General features: G+C 45.2%; 3 protein-coding genes across 6 annotated transcripts in view; 2 read left to right on the forward strand and 1 right to left on the reverse strand.

Moving 5' to 3' along the window:
* The first annotated feature begins 274 nt into the window (after nt 1-274).
* On the forward strand, nt 275-8,349 carry LMOD3 (leiomodin 3). Its single transcript, XM_073569589.1, has 3 exons — nt 275-657; nt 4,548-6,062; nt 7,696-8,349. Exons 1-3 carry the CDS (start codon nt 367-369, stop codon nt 7,720-7,722), a joined length of 1,833 nt encoding a protein of 610 aa, XP_073425690.1. The 5' UTR covers nt 275-366; the 3' UTR covers nt 7,723-8,349.
* Nucleotides 8,350-11,511: 3,162 nt separating this feature from the next.
* On the reverse strand, nt 11,512-23,137 carry ARL6IP5 (ARF like GTPase 6 interacting protein 5). The gene is made up of 3 exons (XM_073569736.1): nt 22,841-23,137; nt 15,384-15,601; nt 11,512-14,960 (listed from the first exon to the last, which is right to left on the reverse strand). Exons 1-3 carry the CDS (start codon nt 23,068-23,070, stop codon nt 14,788-14,790), a joined length of 621 nt encoding a protein of 206 aa, XP_073425837.1. The 5' UTR covers nt 23,071-23,137; the 3' UTR covers nt 11,512-14,787.
* A 38-nt stretch (nt 23,138-23,175) lies between these two features.
* The window catches only part of UBA3 (ubiquitin like modifier activating enzyme 3), a 29,348-nt gene continuing 26,326 nt past the window's right edge, over nt 23,176-26,197 (forward strand). The window contains exons 1-2 of one of the 4 annotated variants that reach the window (XM_073569731.1): nt 23,176-23,315; nt 23,431-23,469. In XM_073569731.1, coding sequence (XP_073425832.1) covers nt 23,296-23,315; nt 23,431-23,469 — 59 coding nt within the window. In that variant the 5' untranslated portion in view covers nt 23,176-23,295. Of the gene's footprint in view, nt 23,316-23,430; nt 23,509-23,538; nt 23,558-26,197 lie in introns of those variants that run through there. The other 3 variants (XM_073569733.1, XM_073569732.1, XM_073569734.1) reach the window with 3 other exon arrangements.

The raw sequence follows: 26,197 nt of genomic DNA on the forward strand, positions 1-26,197 counted from the left end.
AATACGTCTCCTGCATAAGCCTCTTCACTTGTAGTGGCACTCCGGTGACCGCGCAGAAAGCTCCATGAACCGGTCTATCCCTGGAACGCTCTAGAAAATGACCACTACGCATTACGCAATGACGAGGGGGAGAACCAGCTGTACTCAAATGTCAAAGCGTTTGCACAGCTGACACCAGTTGCTGAAAACAGGACATGGCAGCAGTGACATAAATTCTCTAGGAGGTCCTCCAGAGCTTAATATAGCACCGGCCTCAGCCGAAGTGACCGTCGCTTCAGTCACTCATGGTGGCTTCCTCTTGGAGAACGCAACACGCTGCACCGTAACCGCCTGTATCTCTCGCCGTGTGGACCGTAAAAATTAACCATGTCTCAGCACAGCCAAGACTCCGAGTTGGATGAACTGTTTGCAGATATTGACGAAGATGAGATTTTGGCCAATTTGTCTCCAGAAGAGCTAAAGGAGCTCCAGAGCGAAATGGAGGTCCTGGCACCAGATCCGAAAGTACCAGTGGGCATGATCCAAAGGGACCAGACGGAGAAAGCACCCACTGGGCAATTTGACCACAGATCGCTCATCGATTATTTGCACTGGGAGAAGGAATCTAAACGGATGTTGGAGGAGGAAAGAGTTCCTGTTACGCTTCTGCCATCAGAGGTAAGATGGCACCGACTGGAAAAAAAAAATGTCACGCTATAGGGTAAAAAAAAAGAAATAACAAAGGATAAACAAGGCAAAAGAAAAATAGGTAATAGAAAAATAAAGTAGCATAGGGTGAGAAAAAAGTCAAATTAGGGCTAAAGATAAAAAAAATCGAGGTTAAAGAGGGCAAAAGAAAAAAAGATAAAAGAAAAATAAAGTAGCATAGGGCGAGAAAAAAGTCAAATTAGGGCTAAAGATAAAAAAAATTATTAAGGGCTAAAAAAATGAAATAACGGTAAACAGGGCAAAAGAACAAAATATGTAAAAGAGAAGTAAACTAGCATGGGATGAGAAAAAAAGTCAAACTAGGGCTAAAGATTTAAAAAAAAAATCACTAAAGGGCTAAAAAAGAAATAGCACAGGGTAATAAAAGAAAAATAATGTAGCATAGGGTGAGAAAAAAGTCAAACTAGGGCTAAAGATATAAAAGAAGTCACTAAAGGGCTAAGAAAAAAAAAAACTAAAGAAAGGGCTAAAGAAACAAATTATACTATAAGACAAAAAAAAAAATCAAAATACTGCAGAAAATAAGTAAAATCAACGTTAAATCTAAAGTATCAAACTTTTTACAAAGTTGCAGTTGTGCCGATGATATAAGTTTCTGTGATGTATACGAAAGAAAGTCAAAAGACTGGAAGTTTGTGGGTTATTTTCCTTATTTTCCTCCAAAGTCCAAAAATTATCCTTTAATAATAATCCTTCCATCCCCTCTCTGTCACTTTCATGGAAGCCATGTCAGGTCATTGTCCATCTTTTCATTGCTAGAATCACTTCTCGGTACCGAGAAGATAAGTTCTAATCATCAGCCAGTTTTACTATAATCGATAAAAAGACATTAAAATCAATATAATAAACATTCCGTATTTTTTTTTTTTTAAAGGAAGTAACTTATTTTCATTAATAGGTGCAGAAAATCTGCAGCATCAAAAACTCACCAAAAGCTCAATGTGGAACATAAGGGAACCCCAATTATTAGGTCAGCTTCTTAGTGACGGATGTAGTTACTGCAACCGATATGGCATATTTCATTTACTGCCCTCACTACTGAATGTTTTATGCTGAGACTTGTAGTCATTGGTGTCACATGATGAGTCTGTTATACGAATACCTGACATGTTATATGGCACGTATAGAGACAGTATAGTCAGAGCTGTCAGAATAGCAGCTGCTCACATGACCCTTCCAGCTGTCCGCTTTTACATTACTGCAATTCACCCAAGAGAATAAATGAGGATGGTAATTTCCCTTATTATTTTTACTTGCTTTCAGTTTATTTTTTTCTCATGATAACACCTCTATATACAGTAAATAACAGGACCCGCCATTCATTATAGGTGATGTCACAGCTCACCTCCTCCTCCTGTACAATGACTGATAACACCTCTATATACAGTAGATAACACAGGATCCGCCATTTACAATAGGTGACATCACAGCTCACCTCCTCCTCCTCCTCCTGTACAATGACTGATATCACCTCTATATACAGTAGATAACACAGGATCCACCGTTCACAATAGGTAATGTCACAGCTCACCTCCTCCTGTACAATGACTGATAACACCTCTATGTACAGTAGATAACACAGGATCCATAATTTATTCACAATAGGTGATGTCACAGCTCACTTACTCCCCCTCCTGTAAAATGACTGATATAACACCTATATATACAGTACTTAACACAGGATCCACCACCCCCCTCCTCTACAATGACTCATAACACTTCTATATACAGTAGAAAACACAGGATCCACCATTCACAATAGGTGATGTCACAGCTCACCTCTTTCCCCTCCTGTACAATGACTGACAACACCTCTGTATACAGTACTTAACACAGGATTCACCATTCACAATAGATGATGTCACAGCTCACCTCTTCCCCCTCCTGTACAATGAATGATAACACCTCTATATACAGTACTTAACACAGGATCCACCATTCACAATTGATGATGTCACAGCTCACCTCCTCCTCCTGTACAATAACTGGTAACACCTCTATATACAGTAGATAACACAGGATCCACCATTCACAATAGCGGATGTCACAGCTCACCTCCTCCTCCTATCTTCATTATGATCTTTACCCATAATTACAGCAAACGATGATTCTATATAAATAAATAGGGTCTGCTTCAGTCTATTACTGCAAATGTGAAGAACAGGAAGCAGGAATCTAATATTAGGCCTAGTGGTCAATGCGAAAATTGCATGATTTTTGTTTTTTTTTTGTGTAGTTACATGAAAAACAAATAAAACAGAAAAAAAATAAAATATGTAGATTTATCCTAAAAACCTATTTAAAAGACTAGAACATTTTATGGTGACACTTTCCCTTTAAGTGCTTTAATATGATCAGGTGACTAGCACACATTGACCACTCTCACCTGTATTGGCCAATGGTTGTTGGCTGTTTCGGCTGGTTAGTTATGACTGTGCCCTACTGGTTTTTGCCTCTTCCCCTCTCTGTTAGATTGAACGAAGAGTGGTGCAGGAGATCTGGTGGACCTTCTTTGCATGGGACAACCACCAACCTTTTACAAACTGGACACCTCCCATCTAGAGAGGTCTCTAGTTTGTCTATAGAGTAATAGAAACGAACCACTATGTATGGACAATCAAAAATATAAAGACAATGGGACTGGAATATATATTTAAAAAAAAAATTTTTTTTTTTTTTTTATTCTTTAATGAGTTCAAGTCAGGCAATCATAAAAATAGTGTAAAAGCAAGTGCCAATGGCAAACCAAAAAAATATACAATCACAATATACATATATATGATCATTCATACGGACTGTCTAATAAAATGTATCGCAATATAATATAATATATCTCCATATCACACACAGATATCAATAAAGGATTAAGTGTATAAAATATAAACAATATATAAGCTAGAAAATATATCAAATTACCACATACCACAGCAGAATAATTCTATCCACAATTGGGTTATAAACTAGTATATAAATCCATATTAGTAATATGCCATAGTAGTGAATAGACCTGTAACACAGTGTGTGACCATATAATGATACTCAAACTATGGGGAGTGCCGGGCAATACCTTGAGGCTGTCTCCACACTACGGGTATGTTATATTCACATTGGCTCACATAGTTTGAGTATCATTATATGGTCACACACTGTGTTACAGGTCTATTCACTACTATGGCATATTACTAATATGGATTTATATACTAGTTTATAACCCAATTGTGGATAGAATTATTCTGCTGTGGTATGTGGTAATTTGATATATTTTCTAGCTTATATATTGTTTATATTTTATACACTTAATCCTTTATTGATATCTGTGTGTGATATGGAGATATATTATATTATATTGCGATACATTTTATTAGTCCGTATGAATGATCATATATATGTATATTGTGATTGTATATTTTTTTGGTTTGCCATTGGCACTTGCTTTTACACTATTTTTATGATTGCCTGAATTGAACTCATTAAAGAATAAAAGAAAAAAAAAATAATTTTTTTTAAATATATATTCCAGTCCCATTGTCTTTATATTTTTGATTGTCCATACATAGTGGTTCGTTTCTATTACAGTACTGAATGATTTCCATTCAAATCTATGACATACTAGGAATAATTTAATATGTACATTATTTGATTTCATTATTGTCATTATATGAAGATTGATACAATATTTTATTATTTTCCTACTGTGGTGTCTATTTTGTTACTAATCAACATTTGTCTATAGAGTGCAGCGTATTGACTTTCTGTACTACAGTTTTGTATTAATTTCAATATTATTTGTATCTGTGACATTTCAAAACTCATCATAAATATTATGTTTTTAATATTAGAGAATAATTTCAAGAGTGGAGGAGAAGGAGGAGATGCAACAAGAAGAGAAGACAACCAATGGCCAAGATAACCAAGAAAATGAAGTAGAACCTGAAGAACCTGAAGAAAGTCATAATGAAACCTTGGAAGAAGTTTGTGACATAGAAAATGAGATGACCGATGAGACAGAAGAAGAGACAGAAACAAATCAAAACAGCAAGGCAGAAACAGAATCGGAAAAAGACAAGAAGGGCACTGAAGAAGTTGAGGAGAATTGTCTGGAATCCCCACAGAAGGAAGAGGTTGTGAAGAAGGAACCAGAACCAGAAGAAGAGAAGAGAAGTCCCACCGCCGATGAAGCCCCAGACCCGGCTGAAAAAGCTGAGGTTAATAAACCACCGGGGAAGATCTCAAAATTAAATATACCCAAGAAATTAGCAATGGACTCCAGTTTTATCAAGATGAGCGCGAGGCCTTCTGGAAATCAAACCAACTTGGATAGAACATTGCAGAACATCCGGGAGAACAGTTCAGATGTGAAAGAAGTCAACTTAAACAACATCGAGAATATTCCAAAGGAGATGCTGTTGGACTTCATCAACGCTTTGAAGAAAAACAAACACGTAAAGACTTTCAGTATGACAAACGTAGGAGCCGATGAGAATGCCGCCTTCAACCTGGCCAATATGTTACGAGAAAACAGAAGCATTACCACCTTAAACATCGAATCTAATTTTATTACTGGAAAAGGAATTGTGGCCATTGTGCGATGTCTTCAGTTCAACGAGTCCTTGACCGAGCTGAGGTTTCACAATCAAAGAAATATGTTGGGTCACCATGCCGAGATGGAAATTGCAAGACTTCTGAAGGCCAATAACACGTTGTTGAAAATGGGTTACCAATTCGAGCTGCCAGGTCCAAGAATGGTGGTCACTAATCTGCTAAGTAGAAATCTGGACAAGCAAAGGCAGAAAAGAAAAGAAGAACAACAACAGCAACAAGTTAAAGAACAGGAAGAGATCATTAATATATTGGAAAATGGTCTAAGTATGGGAATTCCTCCAGAACTTTGGGCGATGTTGAACCAACCACCGCCAACTCCAGCTTCCAGGATGCCACCCCCAACTTCCAACTCAAGAATGTCACCGATTCCAGAGGAACCAAAAATTCCAGTGCCGCCACTTAGAAAAAGTAAACAGAACAGGGTAGAGTTTAACTTGGAAAATAAGTGCAATTCTGAGCCTCCGCCTTTCCAAGAAGTCAAGCTTAAAAAATTTCAAACAAAATCCACCGCCCAAAAGTTAAGAGATGAAGTAGATAAGACTAGTTTGCGAGACATGATACAGCTCAAAAGGGCAAAACCCCAGACAAGTGCATCTCAAAATTCAGAGCGGTCAGAGAAAACCAATCTTAAAGACGTAATAAAAACCTTGAAGCCCGTGCCAAGGAATCGCCCACCTCCTGTTGTTAACTTGACGCCAAGAGATGAGCTTCTTCAAGATATACGCCAGAGTAACGTGGCCTATCTGAAAGCGGTAAGATGATATTTGGGTGGATGTACGGTATATGTTTGATGTGGTTGATAAATATTTTAGACTACATTTTTCATACTGTTCCTGCCTTTTTGATAAATCGACCCAAATGTTTTTCATATTTTTACGTCTTTAAACAAGGCTTACACACCACCTTGATGATGAAACTTAATGGGATTGTCCATTATTGGTTAACATCTTATTAATGGCCCTGGGGAGGTGGAAAAAAAATAAGATACCTGTCTTCCAGACTGGTGCCAAAGTTTCCTACACTAGGCCGAGAACAACATCTGTCAGAGGCATCACGTGAGCGCTGCAGCCAATCATTGGAAATTAATGGGCTACAACCTGCACACTTTGGCAGAGGTTCTGAGATGAAATGTGAACGCTGCAGTTGATCAGTGGCCATGGATTAGCTGCAGTTCTCACGTGACGTCCCAGCTGGATGATGATGCCAGGGATCCAGCAGGTGCCGCAGGGTAGAGAATAATGGCGTGACGCTATTCCAGGAGGCGAGTATAATTTTTTTTCTTTTATATATGTACTAGCTGAAGAGCCTGGCGTTGCCCGGGCATAGTACCTAACTGTGGGTCCCGCTCTCTTCCTTAACAGCCCCACTCTCCAGCCGCCATCACGCTCTCTCCTTCCACAGCCCTGCTCTCCAACTGCCGTCCCGTTCTATCCCTCCACAGCCGCGCTCTACATCCGTGTCCCGCTGTCCCTCCACAGCCCTGCTCTCTCCCTCCAGAGCCCCGCTCTCTTCTCTCCACCCGCCGTCCCGTTCTATCCCTCCACAGCCGCGCTCTACATCCGTGTCCCGCTGTCCCTCCACAGCCCTGCTCTCTCCCTCCAGAGCCCCGCTCTCTTCTCTCCACCCGCCGTCCCGTTCTATCCCTCCACAGCCGCGCTCTACATCCGTGTCCCGCTGTCCCTCCACAGCCCCGCTCTCTCCCTCCAGAGCCCCGCTCTCTTCTCTCCACCCACCGTCCCGTTCTATCCCTCCACAGCTGCGCTCTACATCCGTGTCCCGCTGTCCCTCCACAGCCCTGCTCTCTCCCTCCAGAGCCCCGCTCTCTTCTCTCCACCCGCCATCCCGTTCTATCCCTCCGCAGCCGTGCTCTACATCCGTGTTCCGCTGTCCCTCCACAGCCCTGCTCTCCCGCTCTCTCCCTCCACAGCCCCGCTCTCTCCCTCCACAACCCTGCTCTCCCGCTCTCTCCCTCCACAGCGCCGCTCTCCTTTCCACCCGCCATCCCGTTCTATCTCTCCGCAGCCGTGATCTACATCCGTGTCCCGCTGTCCCTCTACAGCCCCGCTCTCTCCCTCCACAGCACCGCTCTCTTCCTCCACAGCCCCACTCTCCATGCACTGTCCTGCTGTATCCGTCCTCAGCCCCGTTCTCCATCCGCGTCCCACTCTGATGCTTCGTGATTGGTTGGTGTCCCACTCTGCTGCTTTGTGATTGGTTGATGATACACACATACATACATACATACATACATACACACATTCACTTTTATATATAGAGATTTTTTTGGAAAGTAGGCAGCAGTGCAAATTTTTATACTCCACTTTCATATAATCCTAAAAGTGAAATTAGTGCCGACGACTAATTACTGTATTTGGTTTATTACAGGTACCACTACCCAAAGAGCTGGAGTAACGGCTGGGCGTGAATGTGATGAAGACTCATACATGTAGACCGTGCAAATAATAGTGACCTAACTAAAGACAATGGGCAGACAGCTGAGAGTTCCATGGGATCAACGCAGAATAATAAAAGAGCTGGATGGATGGACGGACGGATGGAGAGCGAATGCGTCTGTTAACCCCCAGATTCAGACCGGCCACATCGGGATGTATTTATGTATCATGAATGCGAGCTGCGCCACCATCGCGCTTCAGAGCTACGACTGATATCTCCGTGCCAAAAAGAGGCATGTCTATGTTTTTTTTTTTCTGTTTGTAAATAAATTGCATCACTTGGAAGCCGGATCCCCCTACTGATACTTTAGCATGCGGCGCCATAAATATTACAAGCCCCTTCCTGTCTGGATTCCGGAGATGTGAAGGAGGGCGCCGTTGACCGGTTAGGACTTGGCGAATGAGGACGGTGAGGGACACATGTTACTGAAATGTAGAGCGAGGGCTTGGAGTCATCTAAATCCAGTCTGGAAACCCAGTTATCTAAACATTATTGGCTAGGCATAACATAATTTACCAGTATAAATCAATTTGTTAAGGAAGACCTTTAATTTACAGCAAATATGTAATTTTTACTTGGTATAAACGCCGCCCTTCTGCTGAATCCGGCGATGTTTTTCTTTTGTTCCTGCGCCTCTCCGTTCCTGAGATATGGTCTCTTTTTTGTATATGAAGTTACTCTTTTTAGACAAGTGGGAGTGGTCCATAAGAAAAGTTGAGGATCACACCCAGTTGATAAAAAGACAAGGAAGATGAGGCCATATCTCAGGAACGGAGAGGAGCAGGAACAAAAGAAAAACATCGCCGGATTCAGGAGAACGGCGGCATTTACAACAGATAAAAAAAAAAAAACCCCTACAAAAAAAACAAGAGTTCACCTACAGCACCACTACTGGTAAAATGAGGCATTACACAGTTACCAGCAAAATTATAGGGCTGCCTGTGTAATGAACAAGTATACCAGGTCTGAGAGAGAGAGGCTCTTTGTAGCCACGTAAATGAATGGTCCAAAGTTATTATTTCCTAGTACATATTTATATAGGTTGAAAAAAGACTTGAGTCCGTTAAATTCAACCTTTCTCCACCCGTTATACATTTATACTGCCCTGAGTATTGTTTAATTTTTTTAAGTGTGCCATATGGTTCCAGAGACATGTGCCTTTTTATTTAGTGCTATTTTTGATGGGGTGTGGCTCACCTAAACACACACCCCCGAGGATCCTGTGAGCAGCACTTGCTTCGTATATGTGAGCCTCGAAATAAAAAGCCCCACATCTTTGGAACCATATGGCGGATTTAAAAAAAAAAAAAAAAAATAAATAAAAAATTGAATACTCGGGGCAGTAGCATAAGTGCAAACATTGGTCATTTTTGACCTGGTGGCAACTACTCTTTTGATCATCAATGGCGTAAAAAGTATTGTTAAGACTTTTCTATACATTGCCTGCAATAGGTGGTCAGGACATGCTGGGAGTTGTAGTTGGAGACCACTGTGCTATAGATACTAGATAATAAAATGCTCCAGGCATGGCATCAGTCAGCAAAACGATAAACGAGCGTCGCCACAACTGATCCATACGTCCGTGTGAAAAGGGACGGCGAGACATCTGCACGTGTTCCGTACTAGAATGCTCCTATGGGGACACCACCGTTCTCATCATGTACGGAGCTCAGGCCGGGCAGGAGAAGAGGACACCACAGATCCAAGATGGAAAAACTGTAAGGAATGTTTGAAGGCAATGGAAACTCTCAGAGAAGTCTCCACGTGTTTGGTACCAAGCACCAGCGGCCTCACCACATCTGGAAACAGGAGGAGGCGACACCTGACAAGAAGCAGATGGTCCTCAGACATGTGGGCACTCGGGAGAAGAACGGCTTAGGAAGACTATAAGTGATTGTGGATGAAATTATATCGGAGTCGTCTCAGTATTTACTGTTTATACAGACATTATACTAAAGGGAAAATAATAAACGTATCTGAACATGTCTGTATGAGAGTAATCCCTGTCTAATATATACTTTCCTACAGTACCAACTGGATCATAAAGGGGCAGATGTGTAATGAACAGTTATGTATGTTCCAGCAGAATAGTGAGTGCAGCTCTGGAGTATAATTCAGGATGTAACTCAGGATCAGTAATGTATGAACACAGTGACTGTACCAGCATAATAGTGAGTGCAGCTCTGGAGTATAATTCAGGATGTAACTCAGGATCATTAATGTATGTACACAGTGACTGCACCAGCAGAATAGTGAGTGCAGCTGTGGAGTATAATACAGGATGTAACTCAGGATCAGTAATGTAATGTATGTACACAGTGACTGCACCAGCAGAATAGTGAGTGCAGCTGTGGAGTAGAATACAGGATGTAACTCGGGATCAGTAATGTAATGTATGTACACAGTGACTGCACCAGCAGAATAGTGAGTGCAGCTCTGGAGTATAATACAGGATGTAACTCAGGATCAGTAATGTATGTACACAGTGACTGCACCAGCAGAATAGTGAGTGCAGCTCTGGAGTATAATACAGGATGTAACTCAGGGTCAGTAATGTAATGTATGTACACAATGACTGCACCAGCAGAATAGTGAGTGCAGCTCTGGGATATAATACAGGATGTAACTCAGGATCAGTAATGTATGTACACAGTGACTGCACCAGCAGAATAGTGAGTGCAGCTCTGGGGTATAATACAGGAGGTAACTCAGGATCAGTAATGTAATGTATGTACACAGTGACTGCACCAGCAGAATAGTGAGTGCAGCTCTGGAGTATAATACAGGATGTAACTCAGGATCAGTAATGTATGTACACAGTGACTGCACCAGCAGAATAGTGAGTGCAGCTCTGGGGTATAATACAGGATGTAACTCGGGATCAGTAATGTAATGTATGTACACAGTGACTGCACCAGCAGAATAGTGAGTGCAGCTCTGGGATATAATACAGGATGTAACTCGGGATCAGTAATGTATGTACACAGTGACTGCACCAGCAGAATAGTGAGTGCAGCTCTGGAGTATAATACAGGATGTAACTCAGGATCAGTAATGTATGTACACAGTGACTGCACCAGCAGAATAGTGAGTGCAGCTCTGGGGTATAATACAGGATGTAACTCGGGATCAGTAATGTAATGTATGTACACAGTGACTGCACCAGCAGAATAGTGAGTGCAGCTCTGGAGTATAATACAGGATGTAACTCGGGATCAGTAATGTAATGTATGTACACAGTGACTGCACCAGCAGAATAGTGAGTGCTGCTCTGGAGGATAACATAGGATCAGCACAGGATAAATGACATAGTGTGATTTGCAAAGTTATTTGAAACCTTTTATTTATTGCTATGGAATGTGGCTTCAGGGTAAATCAGAGACTGGTCTGTCAAGTTAAAACTTTTCTGTATAATTGTGTAGTAGCAGAAGTCTTAGCGTACGCCACACAGATAGAAAATCCTTTGACAAATTTGTTTCTGTATTTATTTTTCTCACTTAAAATAAGCCAGTGCCTAAAGGGAAGAGAAATCAATCAGTGCTGCTCTCGAATACCTAAGTGACGGTTGTGATACCGCGCCTATAGACTGCAGCCCGTCCTCAGGCTCCCGTGGCAGGTGAGGGGCGTTATAGAGCGCAGCTCAGGAGGTGCCTCCGCCTTCCACCTTATGACGAACGCCGCCATAGAGATGTACGTCAGCCATTGACTAACACATTATAAAATTTAAATAAACACCCATAATCCCAGTTTTTGTCAGCTTTCAGTTTATTGGTAAGTTGCTTCTCGTTTCCCAAGCTTCCATACACATGTGAAATATTGCACTGATACTAGACTTTACACATGCATCGCTGCTAGAAGTTCTGGCTTTTGTCGTTGCCATCGAGTCAGTAAGGCCTCGGCCCTAGCTATTACTACAAGACCATATTATGTACAGCAAAACTGTGCAATACTGAGAAGAAAATCCTTTATATGAAAATCAGTAAGAGCAAGCCACCGATATCTTAGAGGAGCGGTCCGAGATTGAAGAAGAAAAAAAAAAAAAAGGAAAGGTCATTTTCCTAGGATGTCCCAGCTCTATACATCACATAGTGGTTGTGACTGGTACTTCAAGCGTTCTGATACAATGAATGGGTGGGGAGCTCGCAGTACCCTTCATGACCACTAAACCACGTCACGAGCTGTGCCACAGCCGCTTCGATCAATTGTGTCGGGAGCCTGGTGCACCTCCTTAAAACTCAAAGTATGAAAATAGTCAAAAAAAATAATGAATGGCGTGGTCTAGGAGACAATATTCTTAAAACCATGCACATTTATAAAAAGTTGCCATGAGTATTTTATAGAAAATAATGTATGCGGTTTGGGTTGAAAAAGACACTATATGGGGGGTAAAAGGTTTCCAGAATTTTAGATATGGGATTATAGGAACTAAGGAAAAATTGGGATTTCCCTTAGAAGCCCCAGTACCGACCCTGGCAGGCAAAGGCACCCACTCCCCGCTGCTCAAGGAGATGTTCTAAGGGGGCAAAAGGAAAATAGTGAATGGATTTTACAGGAGCTCTCTGCCCCCTGAACAACAAGAAGAGGTTTTCAAAGGAGAGGGAACGTGCTCCAATTTCATATTTAGCAGTGGTGAACCAGGAATAATGGCAGTAAAAAAATGCAAATAAACATCTCCTCGTCTGCAGACCATGGCCTGTGTTACACACCAAGTCATAGAAGGAGATCCTCTTGGGATGACCAGCTGAGAGGACCGCCCCCGAGGATCAGCATTTATTTTTTTTTTTTAGGCACTGCTGTACTCATCAGGTTAGTGCTCCTTGGAGGATTTTAAGCGACAGGTGAGGTCTGAAAACAGATTAGACTAATGTGACTCATGGTTGACGGGATGGAGCAAAAGCAGAGAGGTAGCATAAACGCAGACAATGAAGAAGCCATGGTTACGAGAGAAGCTTTTGTTTTTTTTCCCCCTATTTCTTGTAGGTAAAGCATCAAATGAACTAAAGGACTTACAGATAGAAATCCCCGGGGCCCCTGTCCTAACCAAAAGTTCCCTCAACTATAAGTCACACCCCTCTCTACCAGCAGAGACTAATCCCTATAGGAATACAGAAAGGCCATTTCCTAGTTTTTGCAGTATTCTTTAAATCTTAAAAGGTGTTGTCCATTACCTAAATTCTTTAGTCCCCCATGTAAATGAAAACAGTCAGTGGGTCAAACTCCTCTCACCAGCGTGAGATAGGGATAGGATAAGATTTTTTTTTAATTATTATTCTACATGGGGAACTACAGAACTTAAGGGGGTTGTTGAAGTTGTGGACAACTCTTTTAACAATGGGAAAAAAAAAAAAAATGACACCATTCTCACCCTCAGAATCCAGCCTATGCTTCAACCATTTCCTGACCACCGGTGACTCGACGGCCGAGGCCAAGGAGTAATTGTGGCATCATCATCTCGCCCGATCCGGCGGAGATGGTCAGAGTGACAGAATGGATACTTTCCCAAAAAATTGTTCCCTTCTGTGAAGTTTTACAGTAGAACATAAAACCCCTTTAAACATTACTTTTATGGACAAAATGACCCCCATGAAGGTCATCTCTCCACGGGGCTACAGAATAGCCAACTGCTCCACCATCAGTGGGGACGCATGAGGCTTCCAACATTGGGACCATTAGTCGTACGGCCCGATCTTATTTTCTATACACTTTTACAGAACCTACAAGCATCAGTCACGGAAGGAGCAAGTTTTATTACCGCAGTGGTCCCCCGGCACCAGTCATGCGCTGCCAGTCGCCAGGTTGTCAGAGCATGCTGGGACTTATAGTTTCCCCACTGCTGGAAAATCAGAAGTCGGAGAGGACTACCCCTCCATATTTACTGCGATCAGAAAAAATAAAAAAGGCTAACGATCAAATTGCTGTTTCTATAGGACGTAAGGTTTTTGCATAGACTTTGCCTTTTATTCATGTACAAAAATTGCAGGAAAATATATATTAGGATAAATATAATTAGAAATAAAATATAATATATGAAAGAAAAAAAAAAATGGGAGAAATATAAATATGTAGGGCAAAGAATAGTCGTCCGAGATTGGAAGAAAAAAAAAAAAAAAAGGAATGCCGGCTTTTTAGTAAGGGCGTCAGTCCCTAATCGTTGTGAGCCACCCCTCGTGCAGCTCATCTGCCCCATCAGGTCCCCTTAAAGGGTAAGCGTCATCTTGCAACCTGTCGATTTAAACATAACGGCGGCGCTCTGTCCGGAGGGAACATTTACAGAGTCGTCAGCGCCGTTCCTAGAGGCTTTTATGGAATTGTTTTTCATGCGTCAGTACTAGTGATGAGCGAACGTGCTGGGATAAGGTGTTATCTGAGCATGCTCAGATGCTAACCAAGTGACTTCGGCGTGCTCGAAAAATATGTTCAAGACGCTGCGGCTGATAGACAGCCACAACACATGTAGGGGTTACCTGTTTGTTAGGCAATCCCTGCATGTGTTGCAGCTGCCCCTTATGCACACAACTAAAACAGAATGTTATATAGGGACAAGACGAAAACCCCTAAAAAACTGATTAAAATAGATATAGGACCCCCTACAAAAACAGGCATTCCTCTGTATCTGCTAAATCAACATTTCCATGACCTGACAATACTTTTTTTCGGGGGGTTGTTAAGAGGGGGGTAGGTGACACTTGACTGAGGAGTGGTCCTCCCTATATCTCTAAGACCACACAAGAGGATGTGTCAATAGGTGCTACTGCAAGATGCCAAAAAAAAAAAAAAAAAGCAGCTGGCCCCATCGTAGAGATAGTAGCGGGGTTACCACGTCACACACAGTACAAAAAAAAAAGATGGGTCTCTGTCGGACCAATGGGATGGGGGGGGGGGGGGGGAGGAAAGATGGCAGTGAGGTGCTGCCCCCTATACACACACAACTGTAACAGAAAGATAACCTCAGGTGGTACATGACGGAGGAGCGCGGGGTCTGTGGGGGTGAGGTCGGGGGGGGGGGGGGGGTGTCGCTCGTGCTCATTCCTTCACTTTATTTATGACGGCAGCTAATTTTGCAAAGTGTTCCTCCTGCTGTTCCAGGGCGTCCAGTACAATCCCCATCGGAGTCTTCTTTATGCCGACGCTTTCCATCTTGTTCTCCACCTTGTTCTTGACGTTGCGGAGTCTCAGAGATGCGTGGACGAACATCACTAGAGGGCGGAAAGAGGAAGGCGGGGGGTTATCAACAGCTATATTGCGTCCCGTCTTCATTCTTTGCAAGTCTGTTCTAAATTTTTTAAAGGAATTGTTTCAAGAAGACCCCCGCTATAAGCGGCTCTCCGGTTCTGGCGGACCCCAGCAGTCCATTCACTACAGATCTGAATGACCCCTTTAGAATGGCGGACAATTAAAATCCGATATAGAAAAGTGACTTGTTTAATAAGTAGCTCGTATGGATAAAATACTGAAATTATGACTCCTACAGCAAAGGTAAAAGGGAACCTGTTGCCTAAACCGCAGCCAGCACGAATCGGGGGTCAGCGTTCCTTTACGTTTTTCTATATCTACCGGCCATTATGGAAAAATACAATCAACTATAAAGAACAAAATTAAATAAATCCCCTACGACTTACATAGAAGTGGGAAGGTAATGCCAAACACGAACACCATCACTCCTCCGAACATGGAGATGACGAAGTAGCTGGACAGCATGATGGACATGATGAAAAGAGTGGGGTACTGCTTCTTAAATTTACGGACACTATCCTTATTGTGAGACGTCCACACAAACCCGAGGAAGACCAGGACCACGATGGTGGCGCCAAGGAGCATGTTGAGAGGACTTAGAAACCTAAGGTGGAAAACACAAAAGAAAGTGTGAAACCGGAAGGAAATTTACAGTGGAGCATCACCTACAGTTCATGACGTGTGCACAAAAATCCCATTAATCCACTTTCTTTTCTGAGCGACCCGACTCCCCTCCGCCACAGACAGAGAGAGAGGCGCGCCGCCCTGAGCGACCCGACTCCCCTCCGCCACAGACAGAGAGAGAGGCGCGCCGCCCTGAGCGACCCGACTCCCCTCCGCCACAGACAGAGAGAGAGGCGCGCCGCCCTGAGCGACCCGACTCCCCTCCGCCACAGACAGAGAGAGAGGCGCGCCGCCCTGAGCGACCCGACTCCCCTCCGCCACAGACAGAGAGAGAGGCGCGCCGCCCTGAGCGACCCGACTCCCCTCCGCCACAGACAGAGAGAGAGGCGCGCCGCCCTGAGCGACCCGACTCCCCTCCGCCACAGACAGAGAGAGAGGCGCGCCGCCCTGAGCGACCCGACTCCCCTCCGCCACAGACAGAGAGAGAGGCGCGCCGCCCTGAGCGACCCGACCCCCCTCCGCCACAGACAGAGAGAGAGGCGCGCCGCCCTGAGCGACCCGACCCCCCTCCGCCACAGACAGAGAGAGAGGCGCGCCGCCCTGAGCGACCCGACCCCCCTCCGCCACAGACAGAGAGAGAGGCGCGCCGCCCTGAGCGACCCGACCCCCCTCCGCCACAGACAGAGAGAGAGGCGCGCCGCCCTGAGCGACCCGACTCCCCTCCGCCACAGACAGAGAGAGAGGCGCGCCGCCCTGAGCGACCCGACCCCCCTCCTCCACAGAGAGGCGCGTCGCCCTGAGCGACCCGACCCCCCTCCGCCACAGAGAGAGAGGCGCGCCACCCTGAGCGACCCGACTCCCCTCCACCACAGAGAGAGAGGCGCGTCGCCCCTGAGCGACCCGACCCCCCTCCGCCACAGAAAGAGAGAGAGGCGCGCCACCCTGAGCGACCCGACCCCCCTCCGCCACAGACAGAGAGAGAGGCGTGCCGCCCTGAGCGACCCGACTCCCCTCCGCCACAGACAGAGAGAGAGGCGCGCCGCCCTGAGCGACCCGACTCCCCTCCGCCACAGAGAGAGAGGCGCGCCGCCCTGAGCGACCCGACTCCCCTCCGCCACAGACAGAGGCGCGCCGCCCTGAGCGACCCGACCCCCCTCCGCCACAGAGAGGCGCGTCGCCCTGAGCGACCCGACCCCCCTCCGCCACAGAGAGGCGCGTCGCCCTGAGCGACCCGACCCCCCTCCGCCACAGAGAGGCGCGTCGCCCTGAGCGACCCGACCCCCCTCCGCCACAGAGAGGCGCGTCGCCCTGAGCGACCCGACCCCCCTCCGCCACAGAGAGGCGCGTCGCCCTGAGCGACCCGACCCCCCCTCCGCCACAGAGAGAGAGAGGCGCGCCGCCCTGAGCGACCCGACCCCCCTCCGCCACAGAGAGAGAGAGGCGCGCCGCCCTGAGCGACCCGACCCCCCTCCACCACAGAGAGAGGCGCTCCACCACAGAGAGAGAGAGAGGCGCGCCACCCTGAGCGACCCGACCCCCCTCCTCCACAGACAGAGAGACCCTGAGCGACCCGACTCTCCTCTGCCACAGAGAGAGAGGCGTGCCACCCAGAGCAACCCGACCCCCCTCCTCCAGAGACAGAGAGAGGCGTGCCGCCCTGCGCGACCCGACTCCTCTCTGCCATAGAGGCGCGCCGCCCTGCACAACTCGAACTTTAAAAGCAGTTTGTACTACTGATTATTCGGTTGTCTTGGACCAGACGGCCTAAAACTTCACTGTTTGTGTGTATCAATAAGCCATGGGCGCCCCAAAACCTCATCGCTGGATCATGGTTGTTCTTACTCATCTTCCCATGATATTTCCCTCCAACAAGACATGCGGTTTTACAGATACTCTGATGCCGATAAGGGCCAAAATGTGATGTGTAGATTAGATGAGAGTCACTCGTCTTTTACCCAATTTCCCACTTCCAGCCCATCAACATCAAAGACTGACTGTCCACTCGCCCCCTGCAGGTCCCAGCACGGAGCGGTTTTAATGTTCTACCTGATCAGTGGATTATATACATATAAAAACGAAAGCCTAAATCAGAAGTGCAGCCGCTCCCCAGGATCCCCCCGCAGCCCCCAGATCTCTTTACATTACACCAGCCTCCACCTGCTCCGCTCACTCCATCATTACTTGGCCGCCTTCCTCCACCGGCAGTCAACAGCACATCCGAGATTGGACGTAATAAGCTGCGAGCTAAATATAGCTGACAAATAGTTTCTTATAACGGCCTGGAAAAAGTGAATATCATCAAGACCACAGGAACAGAACGTTAACAGATGTGCGGCTCACACGGCCAACACCCAAAAGTGAGGAGAAAAAAAAGCTGCGCAGGAGTTGGCGCCGCGCATGAAAATTTTGTACGGCTGCGAACAACAAACACAACTGCGACGCTCCTCAAGGCAAGAAAAATAACTGAGCACATGTGGATTTACGGTCTGTGTCCTTGTCTACAGCTGCATTCCCAATTCAGAAGGCTTCAGAGCTAAAATCTCTCCGCATCCAGTGGGGAGGATAAGGTTAGAAGGCCATGGACAGTCGATGTGGCCGTTGGACCAAGCCCCTGTAAAACTTTCTGCTCAACTCTGTACGTTAGGCACCAAGTGTCCCAGCTATGCCACCAGGCTAGGGCGTAACTGCAAACTTGCTGATTTATCAATGATGATGCAAAGTTATGTCCCCCTGCTACCAATCCCAAATTCCCCTGTACGAATGGAGCAGTAATGAGCATGTGCGACCATCAGTCCTACAGCCAGTGAACAGATCAGTGGTCGCACATGCTCACTATAACCCTACTCAGTTTTGAGCCCCCCATTCTCAGCATTAGTGGAGGTCTCAGTGTTTTGACTCCCGCTAATCAAACATTTATCATTATCTATCATGTGGATTGAGGATATGATTTTTTTAGGGCCTGGGACTACCCCTTTAAGTTGAGAGCTGCAATAATAGACAAGACAGTCCTAATCAATCCCTTTAAGGACTAGATTTTTCCTTAAGCCCTTCCTGTAAATATTAGGGAGGCTGGCAGGAACACTGGGCTATATTTGCCTCCCCGGGGGATGATCTTCTAAGCATTACTGCACGGATTAGGAAGGTCACTAGGGATCACGAGTGGTATGAAAGGATTCCCGGGCTTCGCCAATCACTATTGATTGCATCCGGTTCCAAGATCCTCAGGGAAAACGTAAGTAAAAAGGAGCGAAGAGACGTGAGACACACTGACAACACAAACTGACATTAAACAAGACCGTGGGCATCTGACCATGGCACTGCTGATGGTCGATGAGAGGGCACAGGAGGGGGATATCTCAGGGGGTGATGAGTGGTCACTAATAAGGTGATAAATGGCAGCAGGGGCACTGCGAGGCCCGAATACAGAATAATATCCAGGGATTTATTATCCGGCTATAAACAACCCCTGGTTATATGCCAGGAGAACAGCAGCGCAGCGTCAGCCCATCAACACCTGCCCAGGGTCCCAATCTAAGCAGTACCAAATGCACAAAGGTGGTTGACATCAAAGCCCCCATATAACACTGCTTGGAGCAGTCAGTGGTACCAGCTGTCCCTCACCGGAACACTCATAAGGCAGTGCCATGTAAACTACTGCCTACCAAACAGCATGTGTCACGTTATAGCAGTGTCGGTAGAGTCACGCCAATACATAGTAGCGGCCCGATTAAAGGGTTTTATAGGACTTTTCCTGATTGTCTCAGAAGGAGTCTCATATGTCCAAGACTCCCATAATTAGTACTTTCTGATTCCCTTTATTCAAGTGAATGGGCTGAGCTGTAGTACCCGGGCATGGATATACGGGTATCGTATGGGGCCCAACAAGGGGCTCTTCCTTCCAGTGACCATGGAGGGTCCTAGGATCAGTTCCCCTCGATTGTTAAGAAACGACATTAGTAGGAAATGCATCAAACCCCATTAAAGGGAACCTGTCAGCAGGATTGTGCAGAGTAACCTACAGACAGTGTCAGGTCGGCGCCATTATACTGATTACAATGATACCTGGTGATGAAATCCGTCTTATGGTCTTTGTTCAATCTTTATTTTTCATTTTTGGGTTAATGATATGCTTGTGCTCCGGGGCAGCCTGTGGGGGTCTTCATGTGGTGCTCGGATTAGCTATTCATAATGCAGACTGTTGACAGGTCGCTGATCGGCCTCCTAGTTTACATAATGAATATTTTAAATTTTAAATAGAAAAAAAAAAAAAAAAAAAACACATTCAACTGGCAGGCTCTATCAGTGATCCAATAGATGCTACTGCGCAGTAGCCGCCATCTTGCTAGAGAAAAAAAAAAAATCTTCGTCTCCACCAAGATGGCGCCAGCAGCTACTGCACAGTAGCAGCCGGCGCCATTTTGATACAATTTTTTTAAAAAATTTTTCTGAATAAATTTAGATTAGAAAATAAAAAAAAAAAAAAAAAAATACTTTAAACACACGATTATGCTGCAGCGCAGGCGTCTGCCGTTTGAATGATTTTTTAAAAAAAAATACATATAATCAGTATGTAAACTAGGGGGCAGGTCAGTGAGGGATCAGTGACCTGTCAGCAGTCTGCATTATGAACCCCTAATCCGAGCACCACATGAAGACCCCCACAGGCCGCCCCGGAGCACGAGCATATCATTAACCCAAAAATGAAAAATAAAGATTGAACAAAGACCATAAGACGGATTTCATCACCAGGTATCACTGTAATCAGTATAACGGCGCTGACCTGACACTGTCTGTAGGTTACTGTGCACAATCCTGCTAACAGGTACCTTTTAATAGATAAGGTTGCGCTGCATTAACTAAAATGTGCCAATCATAGTACCCCAATAATACTGAGCAGTTTTCTCCACAGTCCTGTACTGTCCAAATTCAAGGCACGAAAGCAACTGAGGGTATGTTCATTTTTTTTTTTTTAAAACATGGATTTTGGAATCGATCCTGCTCTAAAATCCACAAGGAAAAAAAAATAAAAAAATCAAAAAGGAGTACGGTATGTTCAACTGTAGGTTTTTTTTTTGGGGGGGGGGCAAAAATCTGTAACAAAATCCACATAGAAAATGCTGCAAGTTGAGCGCAACCAACAAGTTTCCCATTCATTTGAATAAGAAAAATGCTCAGAAAAAAGAGGTATATGATAAAGTGTCACGGCAATTTTTTTTATTGCGTTTTACATGCCTAAATCCCATGTTTTTGCAAAAAAAAAAACAAACAAACAAAACACACACCTTACACTACATCCCATGTTAAAAAGCAGGAAAAAAAAAAAAAAAAAAAGGATTTTATTTTACAAAGTGGATATTTCAGCCAGATTAATTCACATAAAAAAATCCCTCAGTGTGATCATAACCATCTCCTGTTATTCACTTGTATATGAAAAAAACAAAAACAAAAAACAATGTACACAGTTTTTTTTTCTTTTTTACATCCAAGTTGACAAAGCAGCAACATATCAATTCTTTGCACTGGGGGGAAAAAAAAAAAAAAAATTCCAAATTTGACTTTTTAGGCCACTGAAGCAGAAAAAAAGATTTCCCCATGTGCAAAAAACAGCATTAAGAAAAAAAAAAAAACTATTCCAAGACAGAAATAAAATGAATATATAGCCTTCTGTATGTAAATAGGTAAAAGCAATAGTGCATAGAATATTGGGTACTTGGGTTTTGTTAAGAAAATAAACAAATAAATAAATGAATGAATGAATGAATGAATAAAAGACATCCCACCACATCAAGATGTACTCAGTCAGGACGATCCTAACCTCTAGTATTAGAGCCTCGCCATGGGTCAAAGTGATGTCAGTGTCAAAAAGGGCCGATCGGGCCCTGAATATGGACACCCGGCTATGGCCGGTCCTGTGTAGTTGGCTGCATTTAAAGGGCCGGTCTCATGACTTCCTGCAGCGGGCAGAACTGTGCAGATCCAGGAGGCAGAAGCCATCTAGGCCCGTAATAACCCGCTGGGGAGGATAATGTCTCCTGGCACAGCCTCCCGTCTCCGTTGGTCGGAGCTGTGCATTACTCATCTACTTCCCATAAGCAGAGGTGCGGTCCTAAGGACCGAGCCTAAAATACCGCAGGCGGGGGACTGAATGTCATCTGCCAGCAACCATCGCTGCCTCACCCCACCCCAGACTGCGGCGCTGCCCTCTAAAGTGGAGAACGTGCAAAAGCTCCCAACAGATGAACCACAGGGAGCTGACGTGCCAACGACTGTCTGCAGCGGTCAATAGCGCTAAGAGAAGCCCGAGCTCGTGCTAAATCATTTTTATAGCAAGTGTCACCTATTTTTTTTTTTCCAAAGCCTACCGCAAACTATTGAATGTCTACGTATACCTCAATTTTACTTTTGCCAAATTTTGCTGTTTTTTTTTTTTTTTCTTTCCTTTATTCACCTAGACTTCACGATTTTTTTTTTAATTTTCCCAGCTACAGAGTGAGATCATGTGTATTCAGTCTCTGTCCATCCATCCACTGCAGCTTGTACTGAGCAGTGCGAGATCTCAGCAGGGAGGAGGGACATTGAGGGGCGATCAATCCGGCTAGAGAAATGGAGACTGGGTTAACCTTTCATACAGAATTTAAAACAGCCATTCTGGCATTCCTATCAAAGTAACTATATCTGCTTCATCAGGTCTTTTAAAAAAAAAAAAAAAAAAAAAAAGGACGACACTCGTTTTAAAATCTCATCGCCTCCTGCTCTAATCTGAGATGTCGGACCGGTCCGGTTGTGGGTGTCTGACCTCAAAGTCGTCAGTCTCATAGGTAAGGCGACCCCGCGGCCGCTCCAGACAGGGCAGTAGTGAGACCATTAAAGTCGGACAGGAAAAATCAGCCTTAAAAAGGAGCCATACACAGTTAATGGTGCGGCCTGGGGCAACTAGTCACATTGCGCCACGCTACTTGCCCCCGCCACAGGGGGGCGCTCTGGGACTTTTTGAGCACTCACCCCTCTGACCCCTTGTTCCTGACCCCGGGGTCAAGTCCATACAGGCTGCGGCTGCCACACGTCCAAATGCACAAAACCTAAAATAAGAGGTCCCATATGGTGCCGCCCCTACTGCCTGGCTGTGGTGTAGAACCACAAGTTGCAGCATGCCCTCCGCGCTGCGCAGGCGCACTGCGCCCCCCATCCTCCCTCCGGTCGCAGCATCCCTCCTGCTCACCCCACCAGACAGACGACGGCCGCCGCCAGCGCCAGGTAGTTGGTCTGGTAGTACAGCAGATTGCTGACGACTCTGTTGTTCCATCTGGAGATGTCCTTGAAGTCCGGTCGGCTGAAGCGGTCGGAGCCCGGGAAGAAGTCGTCCCAGGCCCGCAGCGGCGCTAGCTGCACCTCCATGTTCCTTCCTTGCACCCTGCGTGCAAACCTCTGACAGATACGGCGCATGCGCATCAATCTTCTGCAGCCCTGAAGACGTCAGCCGGCAGCTCAGGAGCGCATGCGCTCAACGTTTTCCTCGACCCAGTTGTCAAGTCGGACAAACACTAGAGGGCGCCGTGGTTAAAGTCGCCATGTTGTGGCTGGCAAAGGAATGGAAGCGTAATAAACGGAGTGCTGCTGACCACGCTATGCAGCCACTTCCGGTGCATTGTGGGAAAGAGAGAGGCTCAGACAAATATGGCGGATGCCGTAGAGCCGTGAGTATCTGTGTCAGCAGTCCGGGTCCCCGTCTCCCTCCGTTCCCCCCTCTGTGTCACAGGCCAGGAGGGCGCACCCCAAAACCCTTCTTTTATTCTCTCTCTCTCTTTTTAGGGAGAAGAAAAGAAGGCGGATAGAAGAGCTGTCTGACAAGTTAGTGCTGGCGCAGGGGAGGTGTTAGGACATGGACAGGTTTGAAAGCAGGAACACAAACCACCTTATTACCTAGCATCCCTCAAATGTACAAAGGGGCGGGGCTGTCACCTGTCAGTTATGCATGTTAATTTGTTATTGCGCTTTTATTTCCGTTTTAAAGCCTTATGTACTAGGAAATGACATTAGCAAAGTCATCCTTAAAGGGAGTGTCCATCTCTAGGGCCTTTTTTTTTGTTACTTGAAGGGGTTGTCCATCTTTTGAGTTATCTGAAAATTATTCCAGCACAATGGCGTTGTGTCTAAACATACTATTGTACTGCGCCCTGTGAGGATTCTCTGGTGCCAGGAGCGGCGGTCGTGTGACTGCAGGTATGTGACCTCCATATTTCTGGGTCACATTCCACCTAGACTGTTTCCCGACTGTCTAGTTGGCATGTGACAGCAGATCACGTACCCAGCACACCCGACCATGGAGAATCCTGGGGGTGCGTGCGATGTGAGGATTCCCAAGTCTGCAGTCACATAATGACTGTAGACTTGTAGCCGAAGACCGGACAAACCCTTTAATTGACTTCTGCCGATGCTGTTACACACGCTGAGATTTGTAGATTTACGGGTATTTAGAAGGTGTAATGTGGTGGATCTATAGGCGCCGTGTCTGTGGCCATAATGTAGATCGCCTTCTAGAACTGCTGTGTTCTCCACTAGGAGCCTTACAATATTTCCATAAAATGTTTTTCCCTTATTGTAATATCTCATGGTAGCGCAGTGTACGGTCGCTGCGTTATAGTTAGAGGGTTTCCAAATCCATCAGCTTGCTGTAGGTAAAAATATCGGTTCTTACTCATCATTGAACCAGTCTGGCTTTGGTCGACGGGCCGCGGCGGTCGGGTCGTGGTCGACGGGCCGCGGCGGTCGGGTCGTGGTCGACGGGCCGCGGCGGTCGGGTCGTGGTCGACGGCATACATGACTTCAGTATTCAATCACTGGCTAAATTAGCATCTCTGCTGTGCCCATTGTAGTAATGACGTGACCGCTGCAGTCTGTCCAAAAGCAGCGAGGTATGCGATGATTTTACTATTTTTGTCTAGAACCATCTGATGGAGTGAAAGCTGAGCTCTTCTTTAGAAATGAATTCATTGATTCTCAGGTCACTGTCTCAGTGGTCACATCAGTATTTTGTGGCAGCCAAATAGGAGTAGTGGAGATTCTAGCGCAGGTAGGAGACGATTTTTAGGGCTGTTGTCGAATACCACAGATTACTGACTTGACTGCTTGAAAAGTGCCTTGTGAGTAGTAGAATTCATGCAAGGCTCTTTAAAAAGGGGTACTCCCATTTCGGAAAGTGATGTCGGATTGCTCGGATATGCCATACTTTTTGGGTCTCTCATTGATCCCTAAAATAAAGATTCCTCAGCTTGGTTCCTTTCACTGTTTTTTTTTTTTTTTTTTTTTTTCTGGTCGGCAGTAGTGGTGAGTAGAGATGAGCAAACATCGTCGGCTCCCTCCTTACTCGGCAAGCTATAGCGCTTACCGGAGAAGCTGGATACCGGGAACGCTCCTGATAATCAGCTGTTCGGCTCCGAAGCTGCATGTGTGGTGGATGTGTAACAGGCACAACACACAGGCTCTCCATGCAGGTCATGTGGTCACACATTGCTTCTCTTTCATCATTGAGGAGTAGAATATGATTGAACCTGCATGTGAATTCTGTGTCCTTTCCCTCTTCTCAATATCTGTGGCAGTCCACAGCAGAAAATCGGCATGCCGGGGATGTAAAATCCGCACAGCCGGTCAATTTTAGTGGCAGCTGATACAATACTGGTGCTGTCTAACACACAGTGGATTTTTCTGCCTGCAAATCCACTGCGTAACCGACCAGTGTGACCTCGCCTTCATACAAAATCATGGCCTATTACTTGCATATGAAATCTTGTTCTAATCAGCGTGGGTTCAACTTGTAGGATTCCCCACTGATTCTGAACATGAAGGGGCACTATTTTGGTTAGTCCAGCCAGGCAGGGAAACATTAAGAAAACATTGTACTTCTTTCTGTCATGGATTTTTTTTTTTTTTTTTTTCTTCTCAAGTAAGTACACCAGCCTCATCAGGTCTTGGAGATCTAATATATGTAGTTTGTACTGTGAGATCTGGTGACTGATCCTTTTAAAATGACTGCCCTGGTAATGTACAATTAAACAAACCTTGATTAAAATCCGATCCATTCACCTGAATGGGCTGATTACAGCAGCAAGCCCATGGGTTTCTGTAAGCCCCGTTAAAATGAATGAGCCAGTCCCATTTCTGCCGTGTGAATGTACTATTGGGGTACACACACAGGGAACATACGGTGCACTCAATTATGTAGATTTTCCCAAGCATTTGTTTTTTCAGTAAATACACACACTGCAGATGTCAGGTTTGCATTGCTGGTCCATTCCCACCGTGGATTTTCAAGAAATCTCATCCAGAACGCTGATACTTTATTGCACTAAGGATTTTCTACATAGAATATCTGACCCGTGTGAACACACCCTTAGGCTATGTTCACACGTTGCCTCTTTTGCTGCGTTTTTGTGTGCAAATTTTAAGCTACGTTTTAAAGTAGCAACAAAGGCAATGAGACTTCAGAAATCTCATGCACAAACATTGTTTTTTGTTTTCTTGACTGAATTGGAAAATTGCTACATTTTTTAAAAAAACTGCAGCATGTCATTTCTTTCAG

Source organism: Dendrobates tinctorius, unplaced genomic scaffold, assembly GCF_039654945.1.
Source record: "Dendrobates tinctorius isolate UK_male_01 unplaced genomic scaffold, ASM3965494v1 ptg000027l, whole genome shotgun sequence".
Taxonomy (NCBI): Eukaryota; Metazoa; Chordata; class Amphibia; order Anura; family Dendrobatidae; genus Dendrobates; species Dendrobates tinctorius.

Excerpts from the sequence above, each read along its gene's own strand:
- LMOD3 (XM_073569589.1), top strand. The coding sequence starts at position 367 with ATGTCTCAGCACAGCCAAGACTCCGAGTTGGATGAACTGTTTGCAGAT. Across the intron at positions 658-4,547 it reads TTACGCTTCTGCCATCAGAG|AGAATAATTTCAAGAGTGGA; the intron begins GTAAGATGGCAC and ends TTTTAATATTAG. Across the intron at positions 6,063-7,695 it reads ACGTGGCCTATCTGAAAGCG|GTACCACTACCCAAAGAGCT; the intron begins GTAAGATGATAT and ends GGTTTATTACAG.
- ARL6IP5 (XM_073569736.1), bottom strand. The coding sequence starts at position 23,070 with ATGCGCATGCGCCGTATCTGTCAGAGGTTTGCACGCAGGGTGCAAGGA. Across the intron at positions 15,602-22,840 it reads GCCGTCGTCTGTCTGGTGGG|GTTTCTAAGTCCTCTCAACA; the intron begins GTGAGCAGGAGG and ends TTTCCACCTTAG. Across the intron at positions 14,961-15,383 it reads CATTACCTTCCCACTTCTAT|TGATGTTCGTCCACGCATCT; the intron begins GTAAGTCGTAGG and ends TCCGCCCTCTAG.